Raw genomic sequence first — 20,984 nt, 5'->3', positions numbered from 1 at the left:
GTTCAGATGGGTTAGATGGAAACTGAAATCTGGACACTGACTGTGTGCAGGTCTATAACCTCCTGCAGAATTACGCATGTCTTGCAGTAAATTTATACACTAAATGTAGGAAATATGTGGACTTGGATTTTTTGTTCAGCATCTTGAGAGAATGTGAATGCTACAATTTCAAACCACATCATTTGCATCCAAGCCGATCTGAAACCGTATCAAAAACATGTTAGGTCGTTGACAGCTTTCTATTTCCTAGTCAAACTGATGTCATTTGCGAATCTTGCACTTAACTGCATTTTCTCTCCAATCGCTAAACGTCTTTGCTCTGTGAAACTTTACCGATGTTAACTAGATTGAAGCATTCTAAGCAAGGGTTTAGTTAGTATTCTAGGGCAACATATGACAGAAGAGAAGCTATATATATATATATATATATATATATATAATTATAGACAAGTTGACTAACAAATAGCCTTCCAAAATGTCAGAAATCATAAGCAGAAACATGTCTAAATAAGGCAAAAACAAGTCCCTGCACCCTCGGTCCAAAAACAAGTCCCTGCACCCTCGGTCCAAAAACAAGTCCCTGCACCCTCGGTCCAAAAACAAGTCCCTGCACCCTCGGTCCAAAAACAAGTCCCTGCACCCTCGGTCCAAAAACAAGTCCCTGCACCCTCGGTCCAAAAACAAGTCCCTGCACCCTCGGTCCAAAAACAAGTCCCTGCACCCTCGGTCCAAAAACAAGTCCCTGCACCCTCGGTCCAAAAACAAGTCCCTGCACCCTCGGTCCAAAAACAAGTCCCTGCACCCTCGGTCCAAAAACAAGTCCCTGCACCCTCGGTCCAAAAACAAGTCCCTGCACCCTCGGTCCAAAAACAAGTCCCTGCACCTCGGTCCAAAAACAAGTCCCTGCACCCTCGGTCCAAAAACAAGTCCCTGCACCCTCGGTCCAAAAACAAGTCCCTGCACCCTCGGTCCAAAAACAAGTCCCTGCACCCTCGGTCCAAAAACAAGTCCCTGCACCCTCGGTCCAAAAACAAGTCCCTGCACCCTCGGTCCAAAAACAAGTCCCTGCAGTCCCTGCACCCCTCGGTCCAAAAACAAGTCCCTGCACCCTCGGTCCAAAAACAAGTCCCTGCAGTCCCTGCACCCTCGGTCCAAAAACAAGTCCCTGCACCCTCGGGTCCCTCTCGGTCCAAAAACAAGTCCCTGCACCCTCGGTCCAAAAACAAGTCCCTGCACCCTCGGTCCAAAAACAAGTCCCTGCACCCTCGGTCCAAAAACGGTCCAAAAACAAGTCCCTGCACCCTCGGTCCAAAAACAAGTCCCTGCACCCTCGGTCCAAAAACAAGTCCCTGCACCCTCGGTCCAAAAACAAGTCCCTGCACCCTCGGTCCAAAAACAAGTCCCTGCAGTCTGACTAGCCTATAGTGCATTTTCTATATTTGCGGGTTAGGGTCGGGCCTCGGACGTTCACTTTATCACAGTCAGGCGGATGGGTTATTAGCAATTGCGGGTGTTAAAACAGCTGATCCAAGCACCACTAACACACTGTATGCAAACTGACTGTAGCAAGTGAATAATAGGAGGTCACACCAACACTGTTACTTTGGCTTCAGCCCTCAGGCACACAGGGTTAAGCCAGAAGGAGCAGATGGCTTCAAATCTAAGTTAGAACACAACACAAACAGAACAAAGCACTTGGGTGGGCAATGGAACGTTTCCCTTTTCATCTTTTGACCATATAAGAGTTAGCAAAAATAAGAGACAGAAGAGGGAGGCAAAGGGGTATAGCAGACAAAAGGAAGTTCTCAATTGCATACTCCTTTTTCTCGAAACCCATTGGAAGAAAAGGTCAGAGGGGACAGACCGGCTGGCTTTCTCATCCAATGGGTTTGAGCAGGAGACGAGGAGAAAGCAATTGAGATCTTCCCAGTCAATGAAAGGCAGCCTTGCAGCCGTAAGAGTACTAAACGGAGAGTGTTATAGTGTTTAGCGACATAGTATACCTGGCCTGCAGAGCTGTGTGTATGCCAACAGACAATGACCATTCACTACAGTTATTTACTAGCCTAGGTGCCCAACTGTTTCCAACTGTTTCCAACAACACAAATACATATTTGCCTTACCAAGGAAATGGCGACGTTGGCTTTAGTAGAAATAGGTAAGCAAACAGGCCAACTCTTCACGTAAGTTTAGACCCAGAGAAAAGCTGAACAATCACATTTACCAGGTATGGGATGAAATAGAAAAAGGACCATAAAATAAACAAAAATCAACACCGAGGTCCATGCAGGACTAGCCCCTGGGCACATTTATAGGATCAGCTTACAGTCCGTACATCCTAACCTTAACCATAAGTTAAACATACTAAACTGAACTTAGATCAGTCTCAGGGCAACTACATCCTACTCCTGAAGGTATAACAGGCTTAGACCACCAGAGGGCAGCATAGGACAGCTAACGCAAAGATCTATCGAACTCTCCATGCCAGGGAGGAAAATAACTGGCGTGTATGGATTTTGTGTTTTTATATAAGAAAAAGAGTGTGCATTAAAATTAACCAGATTTTCATGCAAAGATTCCCAATTGTGGAAGAACAAAACATATTTAAGCATTTTCCCTAGAATTAAAGAGCTATAAAGTAAATAGGTGATTAAAAGGTAACTTTGTTGCAGGTTTTTTTCTAGGTGTGCTTAAAGCACACCTCTGGTAGTGTTCATGGGTACAGGTCACCCATAATGACAAACATCTCCTCCAGTAACCCCATCTCCATATGTCCCGGTAAGAGGTGTAGTGTACAAAGAATGAAAATTTAGATACACATTCCTTGTGCTAACCTTTCTCTCCAACATCTTCCTCCCACCTTTTCTATCCATCCATCTTTAGGTGAATCTCAAGCTAAGGTGACCTCTCATTTTATTTTCTTACACCGATATTTCCTTGTCCTGCTTTATTTAGATCAGTGATCATCAACAGGAGGAAGTCATTTTAGACTTTTGAGATGCCCCCCCATCATCTCCTCATCTCCCCCCCCTCCCTCATCTCTCCCTGCCCCCTCCCTCATCTCTCCCTGCCCCCTCCCTCATCTCTCCCTTCTCATCCCTCCTCTTGTTCTGTCAGTGTTACAGGGGCACCACCACTTCCACATAGTTGTTTGGGAAGAATCCTGATTGGCCGCGGATAGTGCCCTCCAACCAGTTCTCGTCGATGCGGTTGGTCAGCATGATGATGTCGCCCTCGCAGAAGCCCAGCTCACCCTCGTTCTCTGGCTCGAAGTCATAAAGGGCCTTAGCACACGGCTCAGAGGCTGGGGAGAAGGAAAGGGGCGGAATGTGTTGAAGAGGGAAAGAGAGAAAATAAACTTTAATTTGACATTCTTTTGAAACGGATTCAGCAGCTTTGCTTTTCAAAGTGAGAGGCAGGAAAGGGACCAGAAAACTTCATAAACGTCCAAACCGCTGCGCTCACAGGGTTGAAGGGAGGCGTTACCCGTTACCAGATCCAGTGTGCGGGGTTAGTTTAGTCCCTCCAGGATTCTGTTGTCCAATCACTGTACTAGTTCCGCAATTAAACAGTCAAACCACAGCAATATTTTCATACAAAACTGACCCATCATCACAGTACAAAAATAGGGCTTGCAAAAATCAACCAATTACTGCACATTTACTGCATAATATGGTTCAATCAAGCCACAAGTCAACAAACTTTTTCGCTCGTCAGCGTATTTTCGCAAGTAATTTGAAAAAAATATTTGCATTTTGACATGCAAAGGTACTGCATTGCAGTGCTCGAAGCGTCACTACAGACCCAAGTTTGATCCCAGGCTGTGTCGCAGCCGGCTGCGACCGGGAGACCCATTCGGCAGAGCACAATTGGCCCAGCGACGTCCGGGTTAGGGGAGGGTTTGGCCGGCCGGGATGTCCTTGTCCTATCGCGCTCTAGCAACTCCTGTGGCGAGCCGGGCGCCTGCATGTTGACACGGTTGCCAGGTGTACAGTGTTTCCTCCGACACATTGGTGCGGCTGGCTTGAGTCAAGAAGCAGTGCGGCTTGGCAGGGTCGTGTTTTGGAGGACGCATGGATCTCGATCGTCAACCTCTCCCGAGTCGTACGGGAGTTGCAGCGATGGGACAAGACTAACTACCAATTGGATATCAAAAAATGTCAGAATTGCTGCAACAATGAAGTGAAGTGAGTTGGCTGCAGTAAGGGGTTAAAGCTTCCCACACACCATTCCGTGTTAGTAAAACTCTCCTGAAATGAAGTGAGTTGATTAGGGTACCATGTTAATTGCCACTCTTTCAACCTCAATCACAGACTCTCACACTCACAGTGTCGACTGTTCTTCATGGATCGTGTTCTGTGGAAGGACGTGACGTCTATGGGGAGTGGGGGGTTTATACATAGAGAAAGATCAGCTTTGGGCTGGTGAGACAAGACTACAATAGATAGATACATACAGAAACACACAGAGGCACACACACAGCTAAGGGCCAGTCTTACCTGAGGAGTATGAAGGGGGGTTGGCAGAGGGGGAGTACTCTCCATTTGAATGCTCCTGCTCTTCGTAGTCAAAGGAGGTTTTGGGTCTAGGAGTGTACTCACGCCTGGGGCGAGACTGGGCCTCGTTCACCCTGATACACACAGCAGAGGGGATGAATCAGTCACATGTAAATACACACAGATACACACAACGACAACCAACACAAACAGCTTCAACTGAATTGTAGAAGTCCACACACACACACACCTGACCTACCTGTCTCGGAGTTTGTCAGTCAGCTCCTCCAGAATCTGCACAGCCTGTTTGTGATACTGCAGTTGTGACTCGACCAGAGAAGCCATCTGACTCACCTGCTCTACCTAGAGACAAGCACAGAAACCAGTCAGATTCATCAATACAGGAGGCTGGACTAGAAACGCCATTACCAGGGAGTCTGGACTAGAAACGCCATTACCAGGGAGGCTGGACTAGAAACGCCATTACCTGGGGGACTGGACTAGAAACGCCATTACCTGGGGGACTGGACTAGAAACGCCATTACCAGGGGGGCAGGACTAGAAACGCCATTACAAGGGGGACTGGACTAGAAACGCCATTACCAAGGGGGACTGGACTAGAAACGCCATTACCAAGGGGGGACTGGACTAGAAACGCCATTACCAAGGGGGACTGGACTAGACACGCCATTACCAAGGGGGACTGGACTAGAAACGCCATTACCAGGGGGCAGGACTAGAAACGCCATTACAAGGGGGACTGGACTAGAAACGCCATTACCAAGGGGGACTGGACTAGAAACGCCATTACCAAGGGGGACTGGACTAGAAACGCCATTACCAAGGGGGACTGGACTAGAAACGCCATTACCAAGGGGGACTGGACTAGAAACGCCATTACCTGGGGGACTGGACTAGACACGCCATTACCTGGGAGGCTGGACTAGAAACGCCATTACCTGGGAGGAAGGACTAGAAACGCCATTACCAGGGGGACTGGACTAGAAACGCCATTACCAGGGGGACTGGACTAGAAACGCCATTACCAAGGGGGACTGGACTAGAAACGCCATTACCAAGGGGGACTGGACTAGAAACGCCATTACCGGGGGACTGGACTAGAAACGCCATTACCTGGGGGACAGGACTAGAAACGCCATTACCTGGGGGACTGGACTAGAAACGCCATTACCAAGGGGGCTGGACTAGAAACGCCATTACCAAGGGGGCTGGACTAGAAACGCCATTACCTGGGGGCTGGACTAGAAACGCCATTACCTGGGGGGGGCCATTACCTGGGGGACAGGACTAGAAACGCCATTACCTGGGGGCTGGACTAGAAACGCCATTACCAAGGGGGCTGGACTAGAAACGCCATTACCAAGGGGGGCTGGACTAGAAACGCCATTACCTGGGGGCTGGACTAGAAACGCCATTACCTGGGGGCTGGACTAGAAACGCCATTACCGGGGGCTGGACTAGAAACGCCATTACCGGGGGCTGGACTAGAAACGCCATTACCGGGGGCTGGACTAGAAACGCCATTACCGGGGGACTGGACTAGAAACGCCATTACCGGGGGACTGGACTAGAAACGCCATTACCGGGGGACTGGACTAGAAACGCCATTACCGGGGGACTGGACTAGAAACGCCATTACCGGGGGACTGGACTAGAAACGCCATTACCGGGGGACTGGACTAGAAACGCCATTACCGGGGGACTGGACTAGAAACGCCATTACCGGGGGGACTGGACTAGAAACGCCATTACCGGGGGGACTGGACTAGAAACGCCATTACCGGGGGGACTGGACTAGAAACGCCATTACCGGGGGGACTGGACTAGAAACGCCATTACCAGGGGGGCTGAACTAGAAACGCCATTACCAGGGGGGCTGAACTAGAAACGCCATTACTATTTACACTTTTTCTCCTCCCCCCTCACCACCCGAGGTCAATTTTCCGACTCTCGAAACTACTTTGTTTCAGATTAACACGCCACTTACATGGTACTAACCCATGTTGTACTCAGTCTCCTCATCTGATGAAATAAAAGGTCATCTAAGACAGGTTTGGCACGTTCTTAGGTTGCAGAGTCAAAGTGGAAAACTAGAATCGTCACCTAATACGCATTGCTGTGAGATTACATAACTGTTCCACTCACTAGCTATGGAGTCGTGGCAAGCTGACTGCATATTGGTCCTGAAATACTCATCAACGCTAATGCTAACATTGTTGCCAATGCTAGCGCCAGTGATACTGCTAATGCCAATGCCAATGCCAGATGTTGAAGCCCCTACTGGGTATTATGGTTTGGGAGTATGAAGCCTGAATTCTGAACTTCTACCCAGCCAACCAATGGAAAATAGCCTCTTTCTCCTGAACTAAACAGATTTTCCTTGCTTCTGTTGTTTCTACTTGCGTTCGATGAGTTTAAGCCCATTTGTTGCTGTGAAAGTAAGCAATTTGCGACTAACTAATTTGCAAGAAGCACCATACGAATAAAATGAGATTGATTGTTGCTGGCATTATTCCCCAGATCCCTCAACTCTAACCCTTGACCCCTGAGATAAGTCTCACATCAGTCTCCAGCAGGTTGTGCATGGAGCTCTCTGCCATCTCTTTGGACTCGTGGAACTTCTCCAGGGCTGATCTCAGCTCCTCGTCTGGGATCTTCCCCTGGCGTTTCTTCTTATAATCGTAATCCAGACGCCTGCCTTCCAACTTCTTCAGATGGTGCTGAGTAGGGAGGAGAGAGTCCTCCATTAGTTGATTGTGAAGGGTTAGAAAATAAAATGTGTAACGTTGAGGGAGAGTTGAGAATCCCTTATTCATCTCATTCTAGGTCTCTACCTGGATGTCTTTGATGTCCTTGTCGACGACGGCCTGCAGTGGATCGATAAAGTTCTGTTTGACATCGATGTCCAGGGAATCTTTGACCTCAGCAAGCCTCTTCATGGACTCGCCAACATCCACCAGGGCGCCACCTTCAGGACAAAGACAGTTACATGAGAGTGAGCACACAATCCCCTCACCGGCCACAATGAAGGACAAGGTTCTTCTGTAGAGTACGTGGTCCCTACTTCACACACAAACGCACCTGGAATTCAGTTCTGAGAAACAAAGGCTAGGGCACACATAGGTAAAATAAAGCTTATGGTAGTTTATGAAATCACTCTCTTTCTTACCAAAGTTTGTGTCCTCTCCCATCTCTCGTCCGAACTTGGCCATGCTCTCCCCCAGCAGCCCCTCAGCCTGGGGATAGCCAGGGCTCTTCACCTGGCCCCGCATCTTAGACACCGTGTTCAGCATGGTCAGCTTGGCCCTGGACGCTGGGTTGGGCTGCAGGTACTCCGATGTTTTAGAGATGACATCCACCACTGCTTTACTGGTCACATCTGCCCTCTGTGGGGAAGGGAAGAAGGAGAGACAGCGAATGTACAATCTACTCTGACAAAATGGATCGATAGGAAAATCCAATCTTAAGTTAATAGGAGTTTGTTTTTTTGTGTTGGGGAGAGATCACTTACCTTCTCCAGATCTTTGAAGTCTTCATCCAGCTTGGTTCCCTCTGCACCTCCGACCTTCTCACTGACCATCTACAAAAGGAGAATAATAAGTTCAAGTCTTTTACATGCATTCTGCACAGGACAACAAAGCCATTCCTAATTCAAACAGAACAGTAGCATATAGAAGTGAAATGATGCATGGACCTCGTGATGGAGAACGATTTTATTTTATTGCGATTTTGTTAGGGCTGACCCCAATTAGTCGGCAGGTCGGTTGTTCGGTCGACAATTTTTTTTTTTGTAGTCGAGCAGTAGAATAAACTCAGCAAAAAATAAATAAACATCCCTTTTTCAAGACCGTCTTTCAAAGATACCTCATACAAATCCAAATAACTTCACAGATCTTCATTGTAAAGGGTTTAAACACCATTTTCCCATGCTTATTCAATGAACCACAAACAGTTAATGAACATGCACCTGTGGAACATTCGTTAAGACACTAACAGGTAGGCAATTAAGGTCACAGTTTTAAAAACTTAGGACACTAAAAGAGGCCTTTCTACTGACTCTGAAAAACACCAAAAGAGAGAAGCCCAGGGTCCCTGCTCATCCCCGTGAAAGTGCCTTAGGCATGCTGCAAGGAGGCATGAGGACTGCAGATGTGGCCAGGGCAAAAAATTGCAATGTTCGTACTGTGAGACGCATAGGAGCGCACTACAGGGAGACAGGACGGACAGCTGATCGTCCTCGCATTGGCAGACCACGTGTAACAACACCTGCACAGGATCGGTACATCTGAACTCCACACCTGCGAGACAGGTACAGGATAGCAACAACAACTGCCCGAAATACACCTGGAACGCACAATCCCTCCATCAGTGCTCAGACTGTCTGCAATTGGCTGAGAGGCTGAACTGAGGGCTTGTAGGCATGTTGTAAAGGTAGGTCCTCATCAGACATCACCGGCAACAACGTCGTCTATGGGCACAAACCCACCGTCGCTGGACCAGACAGGACTGGCAAAAATGCTCTTCACTGACGAGTCGCGGTTTTGTCTCACCAGGGGTGATGATCGGATTCGCGTTTATCGTAGAAGGAATGAGCGTTACACCGAGGCCTGTACTCTGGAGCAGGATCAATTTGGAGGTGGGAGGTTTGTCATAGTCTGGGGCGGTGTGTCACAGTATCATCGGACTGATTGTCATTGCAGGCAATCTCAAGGTTGTGCGTTACAGGAAAGACATCTTCCTCCCTCATGTGGTACCCTTCCTGCAGGCTCATCCTGACATGACCCTCCAGCATGACAATGCCACCAGCCATACTGCTCGTTCTGTGCATGATTTTCTGCAATACAGGAATGTTAGTGTTATGCCATGGCCAGCGAAGAGACCGGATCTCAATCCCATTGAGCACATCTGGGACATGTTGGATTGGAGGATGAGGGTTAGGGCCATTCCCCTTAGAAATGTCCGGGAACTTGCAGGTGCCTTGGTGGAAGTGGGGTAACATCTCACAGCAAGAACTGGCAAATCTGGTGCAGTCCATGAGGAGATGCACTGCAGTACTTAATGCAGCTGATGGCCACACCAGATACTGTTACTTTTGACCCCCCCCCTTTGTTCAGGGACACATTATTCCATTTCTGTTAGTCACTGTTAGAACTTGTTCAGTTTATGTCTCAGTTGTTTAATCTTGTTATGTTCATACAAATATGTGCACGTTACGTTTGCAGAAAATAAACCCAGTTGACTGTGTGGACGTTTCTTTTTTTTGCAGCGTTAATATTTCAAATTAATAATAATTAATTAACAATTCAATAATTAATAATAGTTAATAATTAAAATCACGTAGAAACGTCAGTTTTTGAAAGAAAAAAATCACATTTTTTACCATTAAAATAACATCAAATTGATCAGAAATACAGTGTAGACATTGTTAACGTTGTAAATGACGATTGTAGCTGGAAACGGCTGATTTTTAATGGAATATCTACATAGGCGTACAGAGTCCCATTATCAGCAACCGTCACTCCTGTGTTCCAAGGGAACGTTGTGTTAGCTAATTCAAGTTTATTACTTTAAAATGGCTAATTGATCATTAGAAAACCCTTTTGCAATTGTTAGTACAGCTGAAAACTGTTGTGCTGTTTAAAGCGATAAAACTGGCCTTCAGACTAGTTGAGTTTCTGGAGCATCAGCATTTGTGGGTTCGATTACAGGCTCAAAATGGCAAGAAATACAGAAATGTCTACTGAAACTCGTCAGTCTACTCTTGTTCGGAGAAATTAAGGCTATTCCATGCGAGAAAATGCTAAGAAACTGAATATCTCGTACAACGCTGTGTACTACTCCCTCACTGAACAGTGCAAACTGGCTCTAACCAGAATATAAAGAGTGTGAGGCCCAGGTGCACAACTGAGCAAGAGGACAAGTACATCAGTATCTAGTTTAAGAAACAGACACCTCACAAGTCGTCAACTGGCAGCTTCATTAAATAGTACCCCGCAAAACACCAGTCTCAATGTAAACAGTGAAGAGGCGACTCTGGGATGCTGGTCTTCTAATGTACTTGTCCCTTTGCTCAGTTGTGCACCAGGGCCACCCACCCCTCTTTCCATTCTCGTTAGAGCCAGTTTGCACTGTTCTGTGAAGGGAGTGGGACAAGGGACAAAAAAACAAAAACATTTTCTTTCAAAAACAAAGAAATTTCTAAGTGACCCCAAACTTTTGAACGGTAGTGTGTGAGAGATACACACACACACACACACACTCAGTGAACTAATCCATTGGAGGCCTAGACTAAAAGCCAATTTATGCTTGATGTGAAAATGTGGCCAGTGGATCCATATGGAGGGTATTGTGGAGCCTCTGGAGGCATGCAGAGGCCAAATCATCCTGTATAAACAAATACATTTCCATGAAAACTTCCTTCACAACAGCTCTGCGCTGCTCCGTGGAGCGCAATAAGTATGAATGCCCTGACTTCTGCAGAGGCCGTATCACCATAAATGCTGCATGGCCAATGCAGATGTCGGATTGACCATGCAGCGCCCAGATTCACAATGCACTTCTCTCTCCAGAATGCCTTCTCTCCCGCCAATTGGTGCACATTCATTGTTTCATAACTTCATTGTGTGAATTGTTTGCGTTTGATTGTTAGTGTAGATCAACTCCCCATTACATACATCACCAGTAGTACATTTACCGTTCATTTTTATAATTTGTAATTGACAATGTTTGTTTGGTTATGGTATTTTCTGTTAATGCATTCAATATATTATTATTCCTTTTACCGTTCTCATTGTGCATAGCGCACAACCAAATGCAACGCTTGTGAGAAACACGTTTTAGTTTATTTCATACCATTTAGGAGTTTTGTCAATTCAATTTAGTCATTGTCTTTTGTTTGGAGCGCTCCTGTCAATGTTGATTAAGCTTATAGGCTACCTGGTCTGCTCTCTAATGTAGGCATATAAATGTGCCCATTTGGGGATCTGATAGTATTTCTGATTGGCTTAACGCACCACCACTAATGACATGTGGAGCGTCTCAAAATAATGTTTTCACCTCAAAAACAGGAAACAAAGGTCTGTTTTTACTTCCATTGAAAAAGATAAATAGTTCCTCAATGTATTTGAAAAATCTTTCCAGCGCTCTCCCTTTCAATAACCACACACATGAAAGGGAGAAATGTCATGCTCTGATCTTGTGGGAACATAAAATAGGCCTACCTGATTACTTCTTGTCAGTGCTCGACTTGGACTCAAATAAGTTCCGGTACTCATTTTGGGTGCTGGTACTGTTTATATTTTGGGTGCAGGAGATATTCTATAAAGAGGTACATGATGAGGACCAGCTACTGACAGCTGTCATCCTCATTATGCTACATGACATAACTAGGAGGTGGGCCTGCCTGGGAGTGGCAATATATTTGTGGTATTTGTTTTCATGTAATCAACATGTCTCTCTGGTGTGTGTGTTCATACGACTCAGTTCAGCGGCTTCACAGTTTTTCCTTTCTGTTCATCAAAATGTGGCCGTATCCCCTCAGCGGTTCATCAAAATGTGGCCGTATCCCCTCAGCGGTTCATCAAAATGTGGCCGTATCCCCTCAGCGGTTCATCAAACTGTGGCCGTATCCCCTCAGCGGTTCATCAAACTGTGGCCGTATCCCCTCAGCGGTTCATCAAAATGTGGCCGTATCCCCTCAGCGGTTCATCAAAATGTGGCCGTATCCCCTCAGCGGTTCATCAAAATGTGGCCGTATCCCCTCAGCGGTTCATCAAAATGTGGCCTTATCCCCTCAGCGGTTCATCAAAATGTGGCCGTAGCAATTGAAAAGGCCACTGATTTTAATTTCCGAGTAGCAAGATGAACAACACGTGTTGCAGTCCTCATGCCTCCTTTTCCCACCAGAGATGAGTTTATCAAATCGACTTGTTTGTTGATAAAACGCTGAGCATGACGTGGTGCACATAAAAATAAATTTTACAGTTATATTTCCATGTACCGAATCATTGAATACAAGTTAAATGGGTTTTTAATCGCATTTTCAACTTGTTTTGTCATGTACAAATTATTCATTTTATGTATAGCGAATGAGCCCACTCTGGTCTTTGCGCGTGCGCTCTAACCAACAGCTGGCAGATACAGTGCTGGCTACCTAGGCTACATGATGAGATTCCTATTACAGACAAAATATCCTTTTTATTTGTCAAACAGCAGCCAAGCATCGCTCATCATGTCACCAGAAAACTACCCTCAATATTTAATGTAAAGCATCAAGCTCATCACCGTGCACTTTCAGCACGCTGTGAAGTTCATCATAACATTTCATCTGTAGCCTAATAAACTGCATGGTTTACCGAGTCGTAGTGGGAGGACAACACAACATATGGTTATTATAAAAAATACAAAAAGATCCTACCTTGTCTAGCGTGATGTTTTGTCAACATTTGGAAAGTTCACCGACAACTTTGCTGTTCCCATCAGGGCTGTCATGTATTTTACTCAGATAAAAAAGGTTGGATGGAAACCTGGTTACTGTAAAGTCCTAGTTATTTTGTTGCTTTGACAGTGATTTCTGAAGATTTCTCTTTTATTTCATGTGATTAGTGATTCATTTGACATCTGTCCCTCATTTTAAGGTCAACCCTGTTACGTCAACTGAACTTGTTTCAATATGTTAAAACTATTTCTTTTGATTAAAAAAAAAAAAAAAAAAAAAGCCAAATCAGAGTAAAATCAGTTCAGATGGTTCTACTCTTTTAGGCAATTTTCTGGTGGAAAACTGAGCGGGTCAAACATAACACGTCAACCTGTTAGACAGGCTCGAAATGTTAATTTCATTTTTTGGGTGAAGCTTGCATTCAATTGCCACTCCCGGTTGCACACAACATGCTTCCATTCCCCCTGTCACAAGGGGATTCATGGCTGATTTAAGAATAAATCTTCACTCTTTATTTGGAAATTACGACAGCCATTTTTTTTTGTGATGCACCGATATTACATTTTTAGCAGATACCAATATTTTCCTTGCCCAAAAAAAACTATACGGATATTAAAACTTTTAGCGGCCTTTTAAGCATTCTAGTACAGTTAAAGTGTTCACACACACACACGCGGGCGCAGGTCTAAGGTACTGCATCTCAGCGCAAAAGGCATCACTACAGTCCCTGGTTTCAATCCAAGCTGTATCACACCCGCCCATAGGGCGGCGCACAATTGGCCAAGTGTCGTCTGGGTTTGGCCGTCATTGGAAATAAGAATTTGTTCTTAACTGACTTGCCTAGTTAAAGTTACACACACACACACAACACACACACACGACCAAAAAGTTATTTTGTTGGCATTTATGCATGTCCCCATTACCAGTAAAACATGATCAAAACCTATTCCTTTCACATACCTGCTGTGCTGTTTCGTTGTTCATTTGTTCAGTCGTCACAACCAGGATTTCTATGGAACGCAGTTTGGGTCTTTGCGTGTCAAAAAAGATACATGTCAAATAACACTATTTGGCGCGTCAAATAAGCTGGTTGACCAATCAGGACAGTACGTCACATACTTTTTTATGTAGTTATTACACTATCACTCGTATTTCATATGTCATAATGATTTGTTGATACATATGCTATAACGCTGGTAAAGTTTTCCCGCGCACCTACAGTCCTGGTCATAAAAAAAAGCTAGCTAGCTCATGGATGCAAACAATGTTTTTCCCCCAAAACAATCTGTTTCAGTAACTATATAGCTAGGTGTCATCTAAAATAACCCTCATTTATAAGATAGTTCTTCTTTGATTAATGCTGGTAGGAACCATCTATGTTAAGCTAGCCACAATAAGGATTAGCCACAATAGCGGACTTTGCAGTTAGCCTTCAAAATAAAAGTATGCAATTGGCAGTGATCCAAATTAATACAAATAGTAGAATTATGGCACAATTGAATAGATTACGCTAAACAAGGTTGGAATGTTATATAAAATCAACAAAAGATTATTTGTTAATCTGTTCAAGTCACACTGGATGTATTATACTTTAGAATTGCATTGGGGGCATACTTATTTCACTGACCAGCCTTCCCTGTGGATTGTGGATCAATGACATGGGGTATCAGTCTACTCAGTGACACCCAGATAACATTAGCGTTGTAGCTCTTATTGCGGGACTCTGAAACAACTGAATTGAGCCACATTTACTGTCAACCTATGTGTATTGAACACTATTCCCGAGGAAAAACAATACTGCATGGATGTTTTGGAGTCTAATAACTGAGGAGGACGTTGGGAAAAAAAATTGCTTGGGTATTGAGTAGACCAATACCCCATTTCATTGTACCCCAGGGCAAGCTGTACAGTGCAACATGAAGGTCAATACACACAATAGGCTGACTGGAGAGGTGATTTCACACAGTCACAGTCCCGTGATAAAAACTACAACACAAATATTTGTGTAAACTCTTCACAGTTGTGTTCTGTGGGTGTCACCGAGTAGACTGATACCCCAGTTCATTGCTTCGCATTCCAACCTTGTTTAACATGATCTAGTCTAAATATGATTCCACCAATTGTAACCTTCTACATTACTTTCTAAGAGGTACTTTTATTTTGAAGACAAAACTCAAATTCCACTATTGTGTCTAATCCTTATTGTGGCTAGCTTCACAACATATAACCCGTTCTGGTCGAGCCTCACAAGCCAGATGAAGCTAGCTGGCTGCTTATAACGTTAGCTTTGGGCAACAGGGTTAAGTAGCTGCATAGCTATTTATTTTCATAAAGTTCAATTTCAATAGGTGAACAACAAGTGACTATCTAGCTAATACTGAAACACAAGGATTCCTAAATCATTGCTAAGAATAATGAAAATGACTGCAATTTCTACTGGTCATTGTTTTCAGGCTGATTGTATTGGTGCTAGCTAGGTAACAATCTAAAGCTAGCTAGCTAGCTACCCCAGAAGTTGCGGCCGAACAAATAATGCTTTATTACAAACGCTGCATTGTAAACACATTGTTCGTGGCCAGTGTTTGCAGACTTTTGTACAGCTTTGATAGAGCTACTGATAGTAGTGGTGGCACTTGGCTTGCAAGAGCAAATGCGTCAGATAGTGTTATTTGACATGCATCTTTGACACGACCTAAACAACGTTCCATAGAATGTCGTGAAGCTAATAGCAGTGCCGCTATTACTGTGTAAGTCTAGTAGGGCAACATCTGAAAAATAGCGCACTTGGTAACGTTAGTGTGTACCGGTGCTCGATCAGTCGCGAAAGCCAACGTCACCCACGACAGAGAACGGTTGATTGTGAAGGGCAATGAATTCCATTATCCTGCCGTTAATGGATTTTCGCCTTTTGAGTTGTCTCGCTGAAATGTTCTTACTTTTTCAAAATGACTGCTTGATCCACACAGCAGACATTATGGGCTAGGTTAGAATACTGTGTTGCAAGCGTAGTGCAAAATTTTACATTGCGTCATGTACCTACAGGTATGCATGTCAGCTTTGACATCGATTTTGCAAATCGGCATTAAACGATACATCGGGCCGATACCGATTTAGGCATTTTTAAGCTAATATCGTCCGATTCCGATATGTTCACCGATATATCGTGCATCCCTATTTTTATTTATTTTTTAACCTCGAGATGGGAAAATGTGTTTATGAAGTTGAACATGTGCTCTTTTTTTAACACTTCTCAAAAAAGGCCCCAAATTAGTGGAACATCCCATTAGATAATCCCATGTGAGGAAGTGAGTGTGTGTTTACCGGCAGGCTGTTGACAGAGTCCGTTCTCCTGGCTTAATAACAACCCAGGAATCCGGTTTGGGCACTACTGCAACATTGCCAGGATTCCAAAGCACACCAGAGCCAGGAGAACAACTCACCCAACAATCACTCACAGCTGTGTGAGCAACACACCAATAGACTGACCTATTTCCAAAACAGGCCCCTATAACATAACAGATGGCCTCATAATAAGGGTCAGTACACTCAGACACCCACGCCCTGATTTCTCCCAGAGATATTTAATGACAGGGGTTTGAGAGTGACTAGGCCTTGCCTACTAGGTGCCTTTGTGCTCATTTACCCAAAAACCAGTCACACTATTTTATAGTAGTGAGGTGAGTGGGACAGTCAGGCCATTCCAGTTCACACACAACACATTGTGTTACATCACTAATTATGGAGGCCTCGAGAGTATTTACTACTAAAGATCAAATAGAAATGGTTCAAATTGGCCTCTAAAAGCTGTCAGATGACTTCCTTAGGACTACTTACAACCTGTTCTGTAACTACTTCACTTGTGGCCAAATGCAGATTGTAGTAGTATCTGCAAAGGCTATAATGTATCTCAGATCCATCCAATGCAATAACAACCATTTTATTTGTGTTACACCACTAGTACTTCCTAGCCTCCGGTTTTCAAGGGGATATGAAAAAAATTGAGCCTGTGACGCAACATCCGCATTTGGACGTCAACAAGGCGACACTTATCTTAACTCCTCCTCCACATTTACTGGATTGGTTGAACATTGCAGAAGAGAACCTCCCAACAGTTTTCCCCCCAAGACCAGTATGTAAGTAATCTAGTTTCATGTGTTTATTTTACACCTGTTTAAGTACTTCCAAAACAGGTGACACATTCCACATAAAGGTAATAAGCATGTTTGTATCCGGCGAGTAGGTGCTAATCAGTGTGTGAGTGAGGAATACACCTGCCATGGCTGGTAGGCCTAGCTATGGAACCATCAATCATGGACTCATCTGCAAATTGGCACAATCACTCCAAACACATATCACTTCTCATGAAGATGGACAGGTGAAGGGAAGAGGGGGAAAGGAAGAGACCAGTGTGGTGGCACTGGAATGTCCATCTCCCTCCCAGAAACACCAAACCTTCCCTGCATCCCTCCTAATAAACAGACAAGTGAGAGTAACTTCAGAGGTGCATTCTATGTTGTTATTCATGACATTGATATGACAATGAAGGCGGTACAGATAGGTCAAACTACAGATACTTATATACAGTACCTGTCCAAAGTTGACACACCTACTCATTTAATAGTTACTATTTTTTAAACAAATTTCTACAAAGTAGAATAGTGAAGACATATCGAATCATGTATTAACCAAAAGTGATATAGATATATATATATATGTATTAACCAAAAGTGATATAGATATATATATATGTATTAACCAAAAGTGATATAGATATATATCTATCTATATCACTTTTGGTTAATACATGATTCGATATGTTTTGATGTCTTCACTATTCTACTTTGTAGAAATTAGTTTAAAAAATAGTAACTATTAAATGAGTAGGTGTGTCAACTTTGGACAGGTACTGTATAAAAGTATCTGTAGTTTGACCTATCTGTACCGCCTTCATTGTGTGTATATATATATATATATATAATTCTTCAAATAGCCACCCTTTGCCTTGATGACAGCTTTGCACACTCTTGGCATTCTCTCAACCAGCTTCACCTGGAATGCTTTTCCAACAGTCTTGAACGAGTTCCCACATATGTTGAGCACTTGTGGGCTGCTTTTCCTTCACTCTGTGGTCAAACTCATCCCAAACCAACTCAATTGGGTTGAGGTCAGGGGATTGTGGAAGCCAGGTCATCTGATGCAGCACCCCATCCCTATCCTTCTTGGTCAAATAGCACTTACACAGACTGGAGGCGTATTGGGTCATTGTACTGTTGAAAAACAAAATTATAGTGGGACTAAGCACAAATCAGATAGGATGGTGCATCACTGCAGAATGCTGTGGTAGCCATGCTGGTTAAGTGTACCTTGAATTCTAAATAAATCCCTGAGAGCTCCTCCATGCTTCACGTTGGGAACTAGACATGCGGAGATAATCTATTCACCTACTCTGCGTCTCACAAAGAGACAGCGGTTGGAACCAAAAATCTCAATTTGGACTCATCAGACCAAGAGAGAGATTTCCACCGGTCTAATGTCCATTGCTCGTGTTTCTTGGCCCAAGAAAGTCTCTTATTGGTGTCCTTTAGTAGTGGTTTCTTTGCAGCAATTCGACCATGAAGGCCTAATTAATGCAGTCGATAATTGAGATGTGTCTGTTACTTAAACTCCGTGAAGCATTTATTTGGGCTGCAATTTCTGAGGCTGGTAACTGATGAACTTATCCTCTGCAGCAGCTGTAACTCTGGGTCTTCCTTTCCTGTGGCGGTCCTCATGAGAGCCAGTTTTATTATAGTGCTTGATGGTTTTTGCCACTGCACTTGAAGAAACTTCCAAAGTTCTTAATTTTCCAGATTGACTTACTTTCAAGTCTTAAAGTAATGATGGACTGTCATTTCTCTTTGCTTATTTGACCTGTTCTTACCATAATATGGACTCTTTTACCAAATAGGGTTATCATCTGTATACCACCCCTACCTTGTCACAACACAACTGATTAGCTCAAACACATTAAGGAGGAAAGAAATTCCACAAATGAATTTAACAAGGCACACCTGTTAATTGACATCTCATGAAGCTGGTTGAGAGAATGCCAAGAGTGAGCAAAGCTGTCATCAAGGCAAAGGGTGGCTAATTTGAAGAATCAGAACTATATTTTGATTTTTTAAATACTTTTCTGGTTACTACATGATTCCATGTGTTTTTTCATAGTTTTGATGTCTTCACTGTTATTCTACAATGTTAAAATAATTTTTTTTTAAAACCTGGAAAGAGTAGTTGTCCAAACTTTCGACTGGTACTATGTGTCATCGTAATACAATGTCCATGAAATGAGATCATCCTGAGCTCAAATGAAAATAGTTTATCACATACAGCTAGATTAATTCCCCTCTAGTCTACACCGATTTATCCGTTCCTCCAAGGAAGAAAATGTTTTGCTAAACTCAGAAAGAGGGGGGAAAGTATTTAAAGTGAATCATGTAAACGTTCTGATACGAAACCCACTCACGTTAGTTTGTTTATGTTTCCATATAAAAAAATTGCTATGACACACCGAAATAATGGTGCTGTTTTCAAACACTGTTTTTATAGTAAATTGAAACAATGTGTCAATCTCATTACGACACGACAAAGTAACGTTATGTGCTGAACTGACAGCTACTAGCATAGCCAACTCACTAGAGCTATGCAGATTTAACTTTACGAGGACTTTTCAGGTCACTGAAGTTAGCCATTAGACAAATGTAAAAGTTAAATAATTTAGCTAATAAATAAAACATTGTGGTCAGATATTTCCTTGTCAAAAGGCACATTTAATTAGTTAGCTATATTGCACAAGTAATGCTAACGTCGCTAGCTTTCCAGCGAAATTAGCTAGCTAACATACAACAACGTTTGCCGAAGTAAAAAGTTGTTCACTGACCTGGCTTGCTTTGTAAAATTGTTTCTTGAAGCCTGCGACTGACATTTTTGATGCAGGATATAAGCTTCTTTCTTTACGTGCAAGTTGCTTTCAAATAATTGCTGAAGTTTCTCTTCTGCGTCGTTTTCTCCGCAGTGGACTAAACTTCCTTCGCCGTGGAGTTTAGTCCTCAACAGTGGATCATACTCTCCTTCAAGCTAGTTTTCCTTTGCGAGTGGAACTTGCCTGGCAACCAGTCTACTTCCTGCAATGAATAGTAGCTTCTGCTATAATGCACAAAAATATAAATGCAACAATTTAAAAGATTTTACTGAGTTACAGTTCATATAAGGAAATCAGTCAATTGAGATAAATTCATAAGGCCCTAATCTATCGAATTCACATGGCTGGGCAGGGGTGCAACCATAAACTGGCCTGGGAGGGCATAGGCCCACCCACTGGGGAGCCAGGCCCAGCCAATCAGATAGTTTTTCCCCACAAAAAAAGCTTTATTATAGACAAAAAAAGACTCCTCTGCACCCCCCCCATAAACTGGCATGGTTACAAGTGGTCTGTGGTTGTGAAGCTGAAGGTACTGCCAAATTCTCTAAAACGATGTTGGAAGCAGTTTATTGTACAGAAATTAACATTCAATTCACTGGCAACAGCTCTGGTTGACATTCCTGCAGTCAGCATGCCAACTGCATGCTCCCTCAAAACTTGTGACATTGTGTTGTGCTACACAACTGCACATTTTTTAAAGGGGCCTTTTATTGTCCCCAGCACAAGATGCACCTGTGTAATAATTATTATGCTGTTTAATCAGCTTTTTGATATGCAACACCTGTCAGGTGATGTATTATCTTAGCCAATAAGAAATGCTCACTAACAGGGATATGAACAATTGTGTGCACAAAAGTTGAGAGAAAGAAGCTTTTTGTATGTATAGAAAGTTCCTGCTATTTTTTATTTCAGCTCATGAAACAAGTGACCAACACTCTACATGTTGCATTTATATTATTGTTCAGTGTATATAAACTGGATTTGCAGTTCATGCTATTTTTCAAGCAGATTAAGTGAGTCATAATGGGGAAAATAAGTTATAGATTGGAAACAGATTTTGTAGGCCTGC

General features: G+C 43.6%; 1 protein-coding gene across 2 annotated transcripts; it reads right to left on the bottom strand.

The window, feature by feature from the left end:
- Positions 1–3,071: 3,071 nt before the first annotated feature.
- On the bottom strand, positions 3,072–20,261 carry LOC124009704 (endophilin-A2-like). 2 transcript variants are annotated; one of them, XM_046321784.1, is made up of 9 exons: positions 19,874–20,261; positions 8,029–8,097; positions 7,687–7,903; positions 7,352–7,485; positions 7,079–7,237; positions 4,756–4,859; positions 4,500–4,630; positions 4,328–4,375; positions 3,072–3,304 (listed from the first exon to the last, which is right to left on the bottom strand). In XM_046321784.1, the coding sequence occupies exons 1-9, from the start codon at positions 19,916–19,918 to the stop codon at positions 3,120–3,122; spliced, it is 1,092 nt and encodes a 363-aa protein (XP_046177740.1). In that variant the 5' UTR covers positions 19,919–20,261; the 3' UTR covers positions 3,072–3,119. The 2 variants fall into 2 exon arrangements, with proteins under 2 accessions (XP_046177740.1, XP_046177742.1); XM_046321786.1 differs by lacking the exon at positions 4,328–4,375 and having other exon boundaries at positions 19,874–20,260.
- Between the last annotated feature and the right edge of the window lie 723 nt (positions 20,262–20,984).

The sequence above is a fragment of the Oncorhynchus gorbuscha genome, linkage group LG22 (genome assembly GCF_021184085.1).
Source record: "Oncorhynchus gorbuscha isolate QuinsamMale2020 ecotype Even-year linkage group LG22, OgorEven_v1.0, whole genome shotgun sequence".
Lineage (NCBI taxonomy): Eukaryota > Metazoa > Chordata > Actinopteri > Salmoniformes > Salmonidae > Oncorhynchus > Oncorhynchus gorbuscha.
This window is presented reverse-complemented; position numbering and strand designations above follow the sequence as displayed.

Bases quoted from the DNA above. Each gene is read 5' to 3' on its own strand.
- LOC124009704 (XM_046321784.1), bottom strand. From the start codon at position 19,918: ATGTCAGTCGCAGGCTTCAAGAAACAATTTTACAAAGCAAGCCAG. The intron at 7,486-7,686 runs GTAAGAAAGAGA...TTTGTCCTGAAG, and splicing joins GGGAGAGGACACAAACTTTG to GTGGCGCCCTGGTGGATGTT. The intron at 3,305-4,327 runs GTGAGTGTGAGA...CCTTCTCCCCAG, and splicing joins CATGAAGAACAGTCGACACT to CCTCTGAGCCGTGTGCTAAG.